Source organism: Coloeus monedula (assembly GCF_965178545.1).
Source record: "Coloeus monedula genome assembly, chromosome: 26".
NCBI lineage: Eukaryota > Metazoa > Chordata > Aves > Passeriformes > Corvidae > Coloeus > Coloeus monedula.
The window spans coordinates 4,836,802-4,849,313 of NC_138806.1; the positions used below are offsets into that span (position 1 = coordinate 4,836,802).

A 12,512-nucleotide genomic window follows, 5' to 3' on the forward strand; every position below is an offset into this window, starting at 1 on the left:
ATTCCCATCTCCAGCTCTGTCCCCACCCCGCTGCAGGACCCGGCGGTCGGGGGGTCCTCAGGGGTTTTATCACATTTTAACTCGGGGGTCTCCCAGCGGCTGCTCGGTCCGAGGGACCGGACACAGGAGCTGGACCTTGTCATGCCCTCCCTGGGTGTGGGGGACAGAGAGAGCTGGAAAATGTTCAACTGGTGGGGTCTGTGCTCGCCTAGACACTGGGGGTGTAACAACGCCGTTAACTGGAAGTAAACACACGAATATGAGGAGTTACGGTGGCCCTGGTCTGTGTGACCCCGAGCGCCATCTCTGCGGCGTGGGGACAGAGGGACAGTCGGGAAAGGTGCTGGGACCAAGCTCTGGATCCCCACTGAGTGTTTTTGGGAGGCTCGGGTGTGTTCCCTTCTCCCCTCCAGCGATGGGTCCAGGGCCCCGTGTCCTCCCCTTGTCCCCGTGTCTGTGATGGCAGCGCCGGCCCGGGGCTGTCCCAGGGCCCCCCCAGTTCCTCGCCCGCGTCCTCCGGCTCCTCCCGGCCCTCCCCTTCCTCTCCTGCTCCCGGTTTGTTTATCCCAAACCCATCCTTTGCCCCACGAGTTCCCTCCCAAGGACATCCGCGGTCCCGCTCCGCCGGCTCTGCCCGAGCCGGGCTCAGGGAAGGATTCGGTGTTAAAAATAACCCATTCCCGAATGGAATGAGGCGTCACCGGGCTCTGCCGGCTGGGACTGCCCCGGGCTCGGTGCCGCGGCCGGTTCCGTCCTCACGGGGTGGGACGGGGCCTGCTCTGCCGGGGTGTCCCCCGCTCTGTCCACTGCTGGGAACGAGGGGCTGTCCCCGCACCCCAAACCCACCCTGGGGACCCCAAACTCCAGCGGGCGCCGCAGGGACGAGACCGCGCTCGGGGCCGCTCCCCGGTCCTTTAATACAAAGCGGGGACACGGCGAGGGACACGCGGCGGGTGCGGGGACAGGACGGGTCCCATCCCCTCGGCCCCTGCTCGGGCGGGCCTGGCAGGGACGGAGGGAGGGCTCTGGGGGCTGTGCCAGCCTCGGGCTCCTCTCTCCATCCCCGCTCGGCTCCGGCTCCAGCGGAGATGTCCCTTCCCAGGATGCCGCAGCTCCGGGCCGGGTCCTACCGCAGCAGCAGCTGGAAGCCCTCGGGGCCGGGGGCTGCCGGGGACGCGGCTCAGCCGGGGCCACCGATCGCCCCCTGCCCGGCTCCGCCCGCCCGCGGCCACCGCGGTACCTTTGGCGATCGCCACCACGAAACTGGTCTCGTCCTGGAGGTTCCTGATCATCTGCGGGGCAGAGGGGAGAGCTCGGCGGGGCTGGACCCCCGTCCTGCTCCTGCGCTGGGGGCCCCGAGGGGCCGGGACGGCTGCGGGGTCTGTCCCTCCTCCCCGGCTGTCCCCGTGCCCTCACCGCGTCGCTGACAAGGACGTGGATGCCGGCGGGTCCCTGCCGGGAGAGCCGCAGGATCTGTCCCGGGGGCAGCCCCAGCAGCTCCGCCAGCTTCGCGGTGAGCTCGGCCACCGTCAGCTGCTCCAGGTGCAGCTCCTGGTACAGCCCTAGAAAGGGATGGGATGGGATGGGGAATAGGGCTGTGAGTGCCCACCCTGCGCTGCCGCACCCCTGAGCCCCCTCCCCGCACCTCTGAGCCCCTCCGCACCTGATCCCGCGTCCTCCGCACCCTCAGCCCCGCCGGGGTCCCGCGCCACGTACAGGGTCAGCCGGGGCCGCGGGCACCTGAGGGGGCAGAGAGGGGTCTGGCGGGGGGCGCAGGGTGAGGCCGGGCCCCACGGAGCCTCCCGGGGGTCCCAAAAAAGAGGCACCGGCGCCGCGGGAGCCCCACCTGCCCGCCAGGGCGTGGCACAGGCGGATGCCGTCGGGGGCTCCGCAGATCTGGATCAGGTCCCTGCGGGAGAGCTTCAGCAGATCGGCGCCTGCGGACACGGGGGCTCAGGGGGTGCAGGAGGGAGGCCTGGCTCTGCCCCCCGCCCCGGCCCGGGGTCTCACCGCTGAAGTTGGCGAAGACGCGGGCGCAGGCGGAGAAGCGGCGCCGGAGCAGCCACTGCTGCGTCTCCAGGGGGGATGCGCAGGGGCTCAGCGCCTGTGGGGGCTCAGCGGGGGCTCAGCGGGGCACGACCCGAGCGGGGGCAACCTCAGCCCCTTCTGGGGGGCCCGGGGAGGTTCTGGGGCTGCAGCGGCGGCTGCCTCACCTCGCCAGGACTCTCCGCGGGGCCCTCGGCAGCGCAGGCGGGTGACACGCACACCCTGCGGGGGACCGGGCTCAGCGGGGGACCCCAGCAGCGGAGGGGGAGGTCCAGGGGTCCCCACTCACCTCTCAGGGCTCAGCAGCTTGAAGGGGTGCGGGGACGGCAGCCCCGGGGTGCCCGGGGGGCTGTGGGGGGCACCCAGCGCGTCCGGCCACGGGGGGCACTGAGGAGGGAGGGGGGTGATGGGTGCAGGGTCCCGGGGGACCCCCGGCCCACGGGGGGTGCCAGGGCCGGGCCCCACCTCGGCCAGCACGGTGCTCTCGTAGGCCGGCTGGAATTTCTCCCGCTCGGGCGCCGGCTGCTTCTCCACCTTCTCCCGGTCCGTCTTCTGCTTCCTGTCGGCCCCCTTGGGCTGTGCCGGGGGGTGAGGGCGGCCCCGGGACCCCCCGGGACCCCCGCGGGCACCCGCGGACCCTTGGGGTGCTCAGACCCCCCATGCACCCACCCCCCGGTGCTGCCCCTCACTCAGAGCTGGATCTCCCGGCAGTGGGGGGTCACTGGTCACACTGGGGTCACTGTTCCCCCCCCTCCCCCGATACCTTGAACACCTTGACCAGGCAGCTGGCGGAGTGCAGGTGCTCGGGGGGGTCCCCCTTGCCCCCCGCCCCGAAGGTGTCGATCTGGATGCGGAAGGGGACCCCCTTCTCCCCCCCGTTCTTCCGCAGCGTGAACTCGGTGCTGATGCAGTGAACCTGGGATGGGGGGGGGACAAAGAGGGGTCGATGAGCGCCGTGACCCCCCCAGAGCCCTCCCGAGCCCCCCCAAGCCCCGGCCAGGCCTGGCTCCCACCTGCACGAACACGGATGTGCGTCTGCAGGGGTCCCAGAGGAATTCCACCGTGTTGAGCAGCGTGGGGTGGATTTGGGGTTCCAGGATGCCCACGGAGACCGGGATGTCTGCGGGAGGGGGGTCAGCACGGCCCCTGCGGCCCCCCCGAGGCCCCCCCCAGCCCCGGCACCCACCGATGTCGAGGATCCGGTCGCCCGGGCGGCTCCACCGCCAGCCCTCGAGCTGCTGCTGCTCCGAGTACTGGAGCCGCCGGTCGTGGAAAACCACCCGGACCACGCTCTGGACAGGGGTCAGCCACGGCCGGAGCCGCGGCCACAGACAGGGGCTGAACCCACGGCCACGGCCCCACGGGACACTGGGCTGGGCTGGGGCTGAGCTGGGGTTGGACTGGGGCTGAGCTGGGGCTGGACTGGGGTAGGACAGGGACCGAGGCTGCACTGAGGCAGAACTGGGACTGGACTTGAACTGAACCTGAGTTGAACTGGGGCTGAACTGGGACCAGCCTGGGGCTGAGATGGGTCCGCACCGGGACTGAACCGGGACTTCAGCCCAGAGCTTTGCCCCGAGGCTCCCCCGCAGCCCGGGGGTCCCCACCCGGCTCACCTTGACCATCCTCCGGCCCTCGGCGGGGTCCCCCCGGGGCGTTCCCATCATGCGGATCTCGTACGACTGCCCTGGGGGAGGGGGTCGGGAGCGGGAGCTGAGCCCTCAGCGGGGGGGGTCCCTCCTCCCCGGCGCCCCCAGACTCACCCTGGTTGAGGTAGGTGAGGGTCTCCTCGTGGTGCCGCACGGCCGGAGAGGTCGGGGCACACAGGACGTACTGGAACGCCGGGACCGGCGGCTGCGACGTGGAGATGCCGTTGGGCTCCTCCTGCTTCAGGTAGGGCAGAACGGGGGGGTCCCTGCAGGAAAACACCCCCCGGAAAGGGTGGGCGCTCGGCCGTGCCTCAGTTTCCCCAAACCCAGAGGATTTGGGGGGGTTCGGGGGGTACCTGAGCACCCCGGAGCTGGGCAGGGGGTACATGTCCCCAGGGCTGGACCAGTAGTGGTCAGGTTGGCCGTGCCAGAAGAGCATGGTGGGGGCAGCAGGGGGGGGACACCCCGCAGCCAGAGGGTGACAGCAGACAGGGACAGGTGGGTGGCCCCGCCCCCACTTTTATAGGCACGGGGAGGGGTGATGTCAGCGGGGTTGGGCCCAGTTTGGCCCAGTTGGGACCAGTTTGGGGTGTTGACAGTAAATACTGGGAGGGGGGGGGGCAGCGTTTGTTGTCAGTACAATGGGGGGGGACAGAGAGGACTCCACGGGGGCTCCTCCAGTCCCTTTGTCCCATCCAAGACCCACCCCCTGGTGTGTCCTGTCACCACCCCCATTTTAATCCCTTTAATTTCTGCCAGATTTGGCTCATTTTGGGCAGAAAATGGGTGTTTGCAGAGCCCCTCCAGGGGTTAAGGTGGGAGGGGGCTGGGTGCTGTGTCCCCCTCTTGGGTGTTGGGGTTGTCACATTTGGGGAGGGTCTGTGGGTGGTCCCTGGTGCAAACTGGGGGGGTCTGTGGGTGCTGTCCCCCCTCATGGTGACACTGGGACAAGACACAGGGGGTGTCACACATGGGGGGCATCCCCCCAGCCCTGTCCCAGGTGGTCCCATCACTGTGATGAGGTGGGAGGGTCTCAGCTCCAGTTCCTGGGGGGGGAAGGACCCTCCCCAGCTCATTAAATGCCCCCAGGTGGGCTCAGGACAGACCGTGTCCCTCTGTCCGTCTGTCCAGCCATTCCCAGGGTGGGATGGGGCTGGCAAGGAGCTGCTGGGGGAGTTGAGGGGGGGGTCTGAACCCAGCTCCGGGGGTTCCCTGGTGAGAGCTCCGGCCCCTCCCAGCCCTGGGTCCTTCCCCTCTGGGGGTGCTGAGGCCCCCAAATCCATCCCCAGACCCTCAGCTCCTCCTCTGGGGAGGTTCAGGGGGGTCCCTGCCCGAGCCGCTCCTGTCCCTGTGCCGGGGCTGTGGGAAAGGGCCCCAAACCGGGATTTCCAGCAATTCCCCGTTCCCTCCCCACCGCAGACACGGAGACTCGGCAGGAAGAGTCCGGGATGTTTTATTGGATGCCTGGGGATGGAGAACACTCGGGGCAGGGGACAGCCCGCGGTCACTTCTTGGCCTCCTCCTCCTTGGAGAGGGTTTTGATGATCTCCTCCTTCTTGGCCTGCAGCCGCTCCTCCCGGCGCTTCCGCGCCTCCTTGGTCTTGGAGCGCCGCGCTTCCGCCTGGTCCCTGCGGGGTCGGGGGGTCAGGAGTGCTCCAGGAGCTCCTGAACAGCCTCACAACAGCCCCAGCACTGCCCCCGATCCCCCTGGGGCCCTGCTGTCCCACACCAGCACCGCCCCACGATCCCACCGCATCCCGGGGTTTTCCATTCACTCCGGCCCAGGAGGAGCCCAGCTCCCACCTGGGGCTGTTTTAGGGCCACGAGTCCGTGCTGAAGCCCAGAATGAAGATATTCAGCTTTTCCCCCCCAAGGACACAGCGGGATTTAGCAATCCCTACCCTCTCCTGGTCAATCATTCACCCACTCCAGCAGCTGATCAGGAATTTCCCAGTTCCCACCTCTCTGAGCACTAAAACCCTCAGTCAAACACAAAACTCTGCCACAATCCCACATTTCTCTGCCCCCAGCCAGTGCTGCCCAGTTTGGGATTGATCCCTCCTGGAACCCCCCCAGAATGACCCACGGAGGAAATTATTCCTGACAAACCCGCCCTGCCCAGGGCACCACTTACGCCAGGAGCTTCTTGCGGGCTTTGTCCGCCTTCAGCTTGTGGATGTGCTCCATGAGGATCCGCTTGTTCTTGAACACGTTGCCCTTGACCTTCAGGTAGAGGCTGTGGTACCTGCGGCACAGTGGGGCATCAATCCCTGCCCAGCTTCCCGCCTTCCCGAGGCTGGGAATTGCCGGGATTCCCCAGGGAGGCTGGGAATTGCCGGGATTCCCCAGGGTGGGAGGCTGGCAGCACTCACATGTGGCGGTCGATCTTCTTGGACTCGCGGTAGCGGCGCAGCAGCCGCCGCAGGATCCGCATCCGCCGCATCCACGTCACCTTCTCGGGCATGCGGGCGTTGGCCGTGCCCTTCCTCTTGCCTGCATCGGGCCAACGGGGTGAGAACGAGTCCAAACTCCTGCCAGCTCAACCCCACGCTCACCCCAAAGCCTTTCACCCTCCTCTTCAGCCCAAAAAAAAAACCTCCAGTGGCCCAACCCAGGGATTTTCTGTCGCTGTACCCGGACTCTGGGAGGCGATTCCCCAGGGGGAGGGCGCAGCAGGAGCTGTGGGAGATGGGGAATTTCTGCCGCTGCCCGCAGCACTCACCGATGCCCATGTGCCGGCCCTTCCGCCGTGCCAGCGTGTTCTTCCTGCAGCGGGCCCGCGAGTGCACGGTCACGGGCTTGCGGATGATCAGACCATCCTTGATCAGCTTCCGGATCTGCTGCCCTGCAAAAGCGCCCAGCACCTCCTGTGGGACCGCCAGGCCAGCACTGACCCCAATCCCACAGGGATGGGGAGGATCCAACACCAAGGAGAGGGCAGCCCTCTCCTCAGAGCTCTGCTTTTCCTCCTGTTTCTCCCATGGAATCTCCAACGATCCTGATTCCCTCACTGTTACCTCAGAAGACGCCACCAGGCACCCCCTCAGTGCAAATCCTGAAAATTCCACTTTACAGTACAAAGAAGTTGCTCAAGGGGCTGAATTTCACCTAAGCCAAAGGCTGAAACAAATGATTTTGGGAGGTCTTTCCCAGACTCAATGATTTCATCATTCTAAACCAAGCTCCCTGTGACTGTGCTTCCCAAAAACCTTCTTCCCACACTGCTGGTGGGTCCCTGTCCCACAGGGCCCCTCGGCCCAGGGCAGCCCCCCACGTACGGGAGTTGGCGTTGGCGATCTCGTTGGTCTCATTGGGATCCAGCCACACCTTCTTCTTCCCGCAGCGCAGGACGCTGGAGGCCAGCCTCTTCTGGAGCCGGAGCATACTGGGAGAGGGATAGGCACAGGATCAGAGGGGGCTGCACCCACCGCAGGGGCCCTACAGCCCCCTCAGGGGACCCTCGCCCTTCTCAGGGCACTCCATCATCCGGTTCAGAGAGCCCCTCACCCTCCTCAGGGACCCTGCAACCCCCCCAGGGGACTGTGTCATCCTCCTCATGGATCTCTACACCCCCCACTCAGGGACCGCCACCCCCCCAGGGGAGCCCGCACCCCTCTGGGAGGGTCCTCACCCCCATCAAGGGACCCTCACCCTCCTCAGGGACCCTCACCCCCCCCCGAGTACCCCTCAGGAGACCCCCTCACCCGGCTAAGGATCCCGCATCTCCCTCAGGGGACCCTCAACACCCTCCAGGACCCCTCAAGGACCCTCACCCCGCCCTCAAGTCCGCGGCCCGAGCTCCCCGGACACCCCGCGCTGCTCCAAGGGGCGCATCCAAGGACCGCAGTGCCCGAGACGAGCGAGCCCACCCCGCTCAGCGCTCCCTCCACTCCCGCCGCACCCCCAGACTCCCCTCACGGCCCCTCGGCCCCTCAGCGCGGCCATCGCGCCCCCTCCGCCATTTTCCCGCGAGGCCTGAAGAGGCCACGGCCGCCTCACAGCGCCCGGGGCCACCCCGCAGCACAGCCGGGAGCCAGCCCCGGCTCTTAAGCCATCCCCCAGTCCCCTCCGGTCCCTCCCGGTGCCTCCCGACCGCCGTTATCCCCCAGAACAGCAGGCACGGCTCCGCTCCCACCTCATGGCGGCGGCGCCGGGGCCTGAGAGACGCAGCTGCGGCGCTGACCCCGCCCCCAGCACGCGGCACGTACCACCCCGCCCTCCCCCCCGCGCCCGTCCCCGCGGCCCCGGGGCCGCCCGGAACGCTGTAAATGAACAACCGCTATGAAATCACCCGTGTTCGCTCACTGGGAGGGCACTTGTGGTGTCGAGACCCACGCGCGATGCGTGGAAGAGACGTGGGTCCTTCCCGGCTTCCCCCCCCCGCGGTAGAAGGATGGTACAGCCCGCGCGTGCGTGGCGGGAAGGGCTGGGCGGGGTCTGCGCGTGCGCGGTGGGGGCAGTGGGAGGCACGTGGTAGAAACTGGGAGCACTGGGATGGACTGGGGCGGGATATGGGGATGTTGCCGCCTCACTGACGGCGTGGGAAGCGCAGGGCAGAGTGTTCAGGGCTGGTCCCAGCCCCTACTGGGAGAACTGGACATGTCTAGGGACTAGTCTGGCCCACACTGGGAGGACTGGCTGTGTGCTGTGCCTAGACTGGTCTATACTGGGAGGCATGAATCTGTCTTGGGATCAGCCTGGCCTGTGCAGGGAGGTCTGTCCCTGCCTGGCCCATACTGGGAAGCCTGGCTCTGTCCTGGCCCCTGCCCATCCCATATTCGCCCTCCTCGGACCTGCAGACACCTGGACAGAGTTCGTCCCTCCCCCTGCCTGGGAAGATGTTCCTTAGGACGAGTTTAACACCAGCTTTGCCACTTCACTTCTCCTAGCAGGGAATGGGATCTCCGTTTTCCCTTCTTTCCCAAGAATTCACCCCAAAGCCTGAGCTGGGGGCTCAGATCCTGCGTTGTTCCAGCTGAGGATCAAGTCCCACCTCTTTTCCAGTGGTTATGGTGCTGCTGGGAAAAGAGAATTCAGGTTTTCCTGGGAAATAACCTCTTGATAGGCCTGGTGAGGGTTGTCAGAGAACATTCCCCCTTCCTGGTATTCTGTGGTCAGACTCGAGCGAGGTCTGGGTGCATCCATGGCACCGTTCTGCAGCTGCAAAGCTGAGGCATGGCCAGGCTGGATGATGCTTCCTGCCCCAAAAATGCTCGGAAGGGGCCTGGTGTGACCCAGAAAAGTGCTGGGAACAGATTGCCGAAGGGTTCCTGGAGCAGGGAATTCTCGGGGGATGATAACGTACGGATTGTGCCTGGCCTAAAAACACAGAGATGTCTCCGTGAGTGAATTCCCGCTTTAAACCAACCCCACGCTCCCAAAACGCCGCTTTGATGTTCCATAATCCCCAAATCCACCGATTTGCAGCTGTTTTCCCTCCTTCCTTCCGGCTGGGAGCGGCTGGAGAGCTCAAACCCCCCAAAAACACCTCGTTACCCCCCAAAATCACCTCGCGAACCCCCGGAACGTGGATGCTGACGATTCCCCGGGGGATCTGGCGGCCGTGGCGCAGCCGACATATGGCGCGAGCTGAGGAGCCGCTGCCGACAGATTTTTGGTTCGTTTTCCGAGAAAAACACGGATAAACACAGGCTCTCGCTGTTTAAAAACTGACTCATCATTTTCCTTAAACAAACAGCCAAATCCGGAGGCTCCCGAGGCGGGAGAGGGCTCAGGGGTGGGAATTGCCAGCGCCGGGGTTTCGCCGCTGGAATCGTTGCCCCGCCAGGCTCCCGGATGGCCACGGGACAATGCCGGTGACACCCGGGCTGAGCGTGTCCCCGAGCCCTCTGGAAGTGCCACCTCGCGCTTCCCAAGGATCCCGGGAGGAAGAGAGCCACCCGACCCCAAATTTGAGGAGTTTCAGGTAGGGATGCTGCTGCTGCTGCTGCTGCTGCTGCTGCTTGTGTGGGGGGTCCAAGGAGCTTTGCTGCCCCTCCGTTGGATTGCCGGGAATATCCAGGGATGGATGCTCATGGAGCTTGTCCTGGGAGCAGAGAGGGGGCCCGGGGAGCCGGAGCAGCTCCGGCAGCGACAAGGAGATGCCGTAATTGTGTTCCTCTCCCACGCAGTGCCAGGCAATGGTGCGCTCGCCTCCGCCCCCGGGAAGGATCCCGGCTGGAAGGACCTCCCCCCCCCCCCCGCCTCTTCTCTGCCCCCCAAAACACCCCTGGGGTCCCCACAGATCCTCCAGGGATTCCATCTCCAAGTGGGAGAGGCGGGAGGAGCAGGATTGGGGTCGGGGGGGGGCAGCGGCAGCCCCAAAGCCGGAGTTTTTCCAGGCACGGGGCGGGGCGGGGGGGGGGTCCCTGGGGGGACCTGGAGCCGCTCGTCCCCTTCCAAAGGTCCCGTCCCTATGGAAGCGTGGTGATGGATGGGGGCCGAGGATGGAAAATGTGGTGTCAGCTGTGCCGGGAGCCGGAGTGGGAGCAGGAAAAGCCCCTCTGGAGCGGGGCCGGGCTGCGGGGTGGGCGCAAAGGAATTCTGAACTTTCCAACAGCCGGCGGAGCGGCAGCGGCGGGGTCAGAGCGGCCGGGGCTGGGGGGTCACCGCTGGGTCCTGCTGGGGAGGGGGGTCCGGTCCCCCCATCCCGGGGTCCCTGCGGGGGGAGGATTGTCCCCAGCATCCCTGAGGACAGGGGACACCGTCCTGCCTGGCGCACCCTGCCAGGGGAAGGCAGCGGGGTCAGGGGGTCCCTCCCCGTGGCACAGGGGGGGTCCCCAGGGTGCTCACAGGGGAGGCTTTGGGGGGAAAAAGCTGGATTTTTGGGGCAGCCTCGTCCCCAGGAAGCGCTGGATTCCCAGACTGGCAGATCCCGCTCCGGGCGCTGATGTTTGGGGATGGGGGCTGCCCCTGCGTGTTCCCCCCCCCCGCCCCACCACCACACACAGCCTGGAGTCCTCGTGACCCCCCGGCTCTTTTTGGGGTCCCCCCCCAGCCCGCAAGGGTAAAGGCTGGGCGGGCAAACACGGCCGGCACCCAATTTGGGGAGGGGGGCACCCTCAGCACCCCCTTTTTTTTTTTTGGGAAGGAGCCTCTGCGGGGGTGCCGTACCTGGGAATGGGGCGGGGGGGCCGCATTCCCGCATCCCCCATCCCCCCGGGGAGGCGGTGTGGGAGCGGCCGCCCATCCCTCGCCCCCCCTGCGCCATCCCCACTCCTCCTTCCTCCTCCTCCTCCTCCTCCTCCTCCCGCTCCGTCACCGCGGGGGCCAGGCCTGAGCTTCATCGTCATCGTCATCATCTTCCTCTGTGTGGTTCCCCCCCATCCACCCACCCATCCATCCCAAAATCCCGCCGAGCCCGGCGATTCCATGGTGCGGGAAGGCGGCATGGCCCGGACCCCCTACAGCTCCACGCAGGACATCCAGATGGACGTCTTGGACAACGCCGCGCTCCAGGTGACACCCCCGGGAATTTGGGGGGGCGGCAGGGGGGTGTCAGCATCGCCCGCACCCCCGCGCTGAGCGGCGAGAGGGGGGGAGGGCTCATCCCATGGGATTCCCCCGTGGGGCTGGGGGCAAGAGATGGGGCTCGCCCCTTCCCCCCAAATCCCGACACCCCATAACGGGGTGATCCCCTCCTCTCAGCATCCCCCCCAAAAAGGGTGTCCTCCCCATAAGCCTCGGAGAGACCCCAAATCCAGCCCCCCCCCTCAGTTTCCCAGTCCCCTGGGCTTTGCCCCCCAAAGTGGGCAGGTGGGGTTTGGGGGGGTGTTGTGCCCACCGGGAAAGTTTTAGGAATTGGGAAAACTCTTGGGGTGCTCCCTCCCCCTCACCCCTTCCCTTGGCTTGTCCCCTCTGGTTTGGGGGGGGAAGAGGGACGCGTCCCTCACTGGTCCCAGAGGGGTGGGGGGCACTGGGGACAGAGCCCCCCTCTCTCCGTGCTCTTGGGGAGCGCCAGCCAGGTGGGGTGACGGTTTTTGGGGTGGGGGTCTCAAGGGATGGGGGGCAGAGGGGGCCTCGTCACTGAACCCCCAGCCCCATGGGTGGGATGTGTGTGTGTGGGGGGTGTCCTGGACCTAAAAATACCCAGCATGGGGACCCCCCACCCCCGGGCTGGGTGGCAGCTGGGCCCAGCTGTCCCTCGGGGACACTGGGGGGGTGACAGCCCCGCTGTCGCCAGCGTTGTTCCCCCTTTTACCTCCCCCACAGGGAGGGAGCTGCCTCAGGGGGGGCACTGGGACACCCCCAGCTCCACCAGCACATCCCAGTAGGAGGGAGCGGGGATCCCGTGGGGGTGGGTGCCCACGCTGGGGGGGGTGTCTCGGGCACTGGAGTGGTGGGGGGGTGGGGGGGCTCCCCATTGCTGTCACCCCCCCCAGTGTGGGGCTGCTTGGGCTCTGGTTTGACTGGGGGGGGGGGGGGGCTGCAGTTTGGGGGCTGCTCCCCCCAACCCGCTCAGCCCCACTGCGTCCCTGCCCGTGGCGTTGGGGTCGCAGCCCCCCAATAACGCGACCCCCGGGAAGGGGCAGCCCCATCCCATCCCATCCCATCCCATCCCATCCCATCCCATCCCATCCCATCCCATCCCATCCCATCCCATCCCCTTCCCGAGCCCCCCGGGAGCTGCAGAGCGGGGGTGGAGGGGGCCGGAGCATCCCCGGCAGCGGGGGCTGGGGGCTGGGGGGGGGTGCAGAGCTGCCCCCCGAGTTTTGGGGGGAGTTTTGGGAGTCCAACGCTCCCCTGTCGCCCCCTCCCCTATTCCCAGGGCAAGTACAGCAGGCGCAAGAGCCGCTTCAAGCGCTCGGACGGCAGCAC

General features: G+C 67.0%; 2 protein-coding genes across 2 annotated transcripts; both read right to left on the minus strand.

Moving 5' to 3' along the window:
* Positions 1-1,126: 1,126 nt before the first annotated feature.
* Positions 1,127-4,134, minus strand: LOC309582225 (transcription factor CP2-like protein 1; the record flags this gene model as incomplete). The annotated part of the gene is made up of 15 exons (XM_082297263.1): positions 1,127-1,164; positions 1,241-1,292; positions 1,417-1,562; positions 1,664-1,740; positions 1,847-1,937; positions 2,011-2,104; positions 2,214-2,268; positions 2,336-2,433; positions 2,512-2,622; positions 2,810-2,962; positions 3,060-3,166; positions 3,233-3,338; positions 3,663-3,733; positions 3,810-3,961; positions 4,052-4,134. 15 exons carry the CDS (start codon positions 4,132-4,134, stop codon positions 1,127-1,129), a joined length of 1,434 nt encoding a protein of 477 aa, XP_082153389.1.
* Positions 4,135-5,132: 998 nt separating this feature from the next.
* Positions 5,133-7,875, minus strand: RPL19 (ribosomal protein L19). The gene is made up of 6 exons (XM_082297139.1): positions 7,831-7,875; positions 6,974-7,080; positions 6,418-6,540; positions 6,068-6,188; positions 5,830-5,940; positions 5,133-5,323 (listed from the first exon to the last, which is right to left on the minus strand). Exons 1-6 carry the CDS (start codon positions 7,833-7,835, stop codon positions 5,200-5,202), a joined length of 591 nt encoding a protein of 196 aa, XP_082153265.1. The 5' UTR covers positions 7,836-7,875; the 3' UTR covers positions 5,133-5,199.
* Between the last annotated feature and the right edge of the window lie 4,637 nt (positions 7,876-12,512).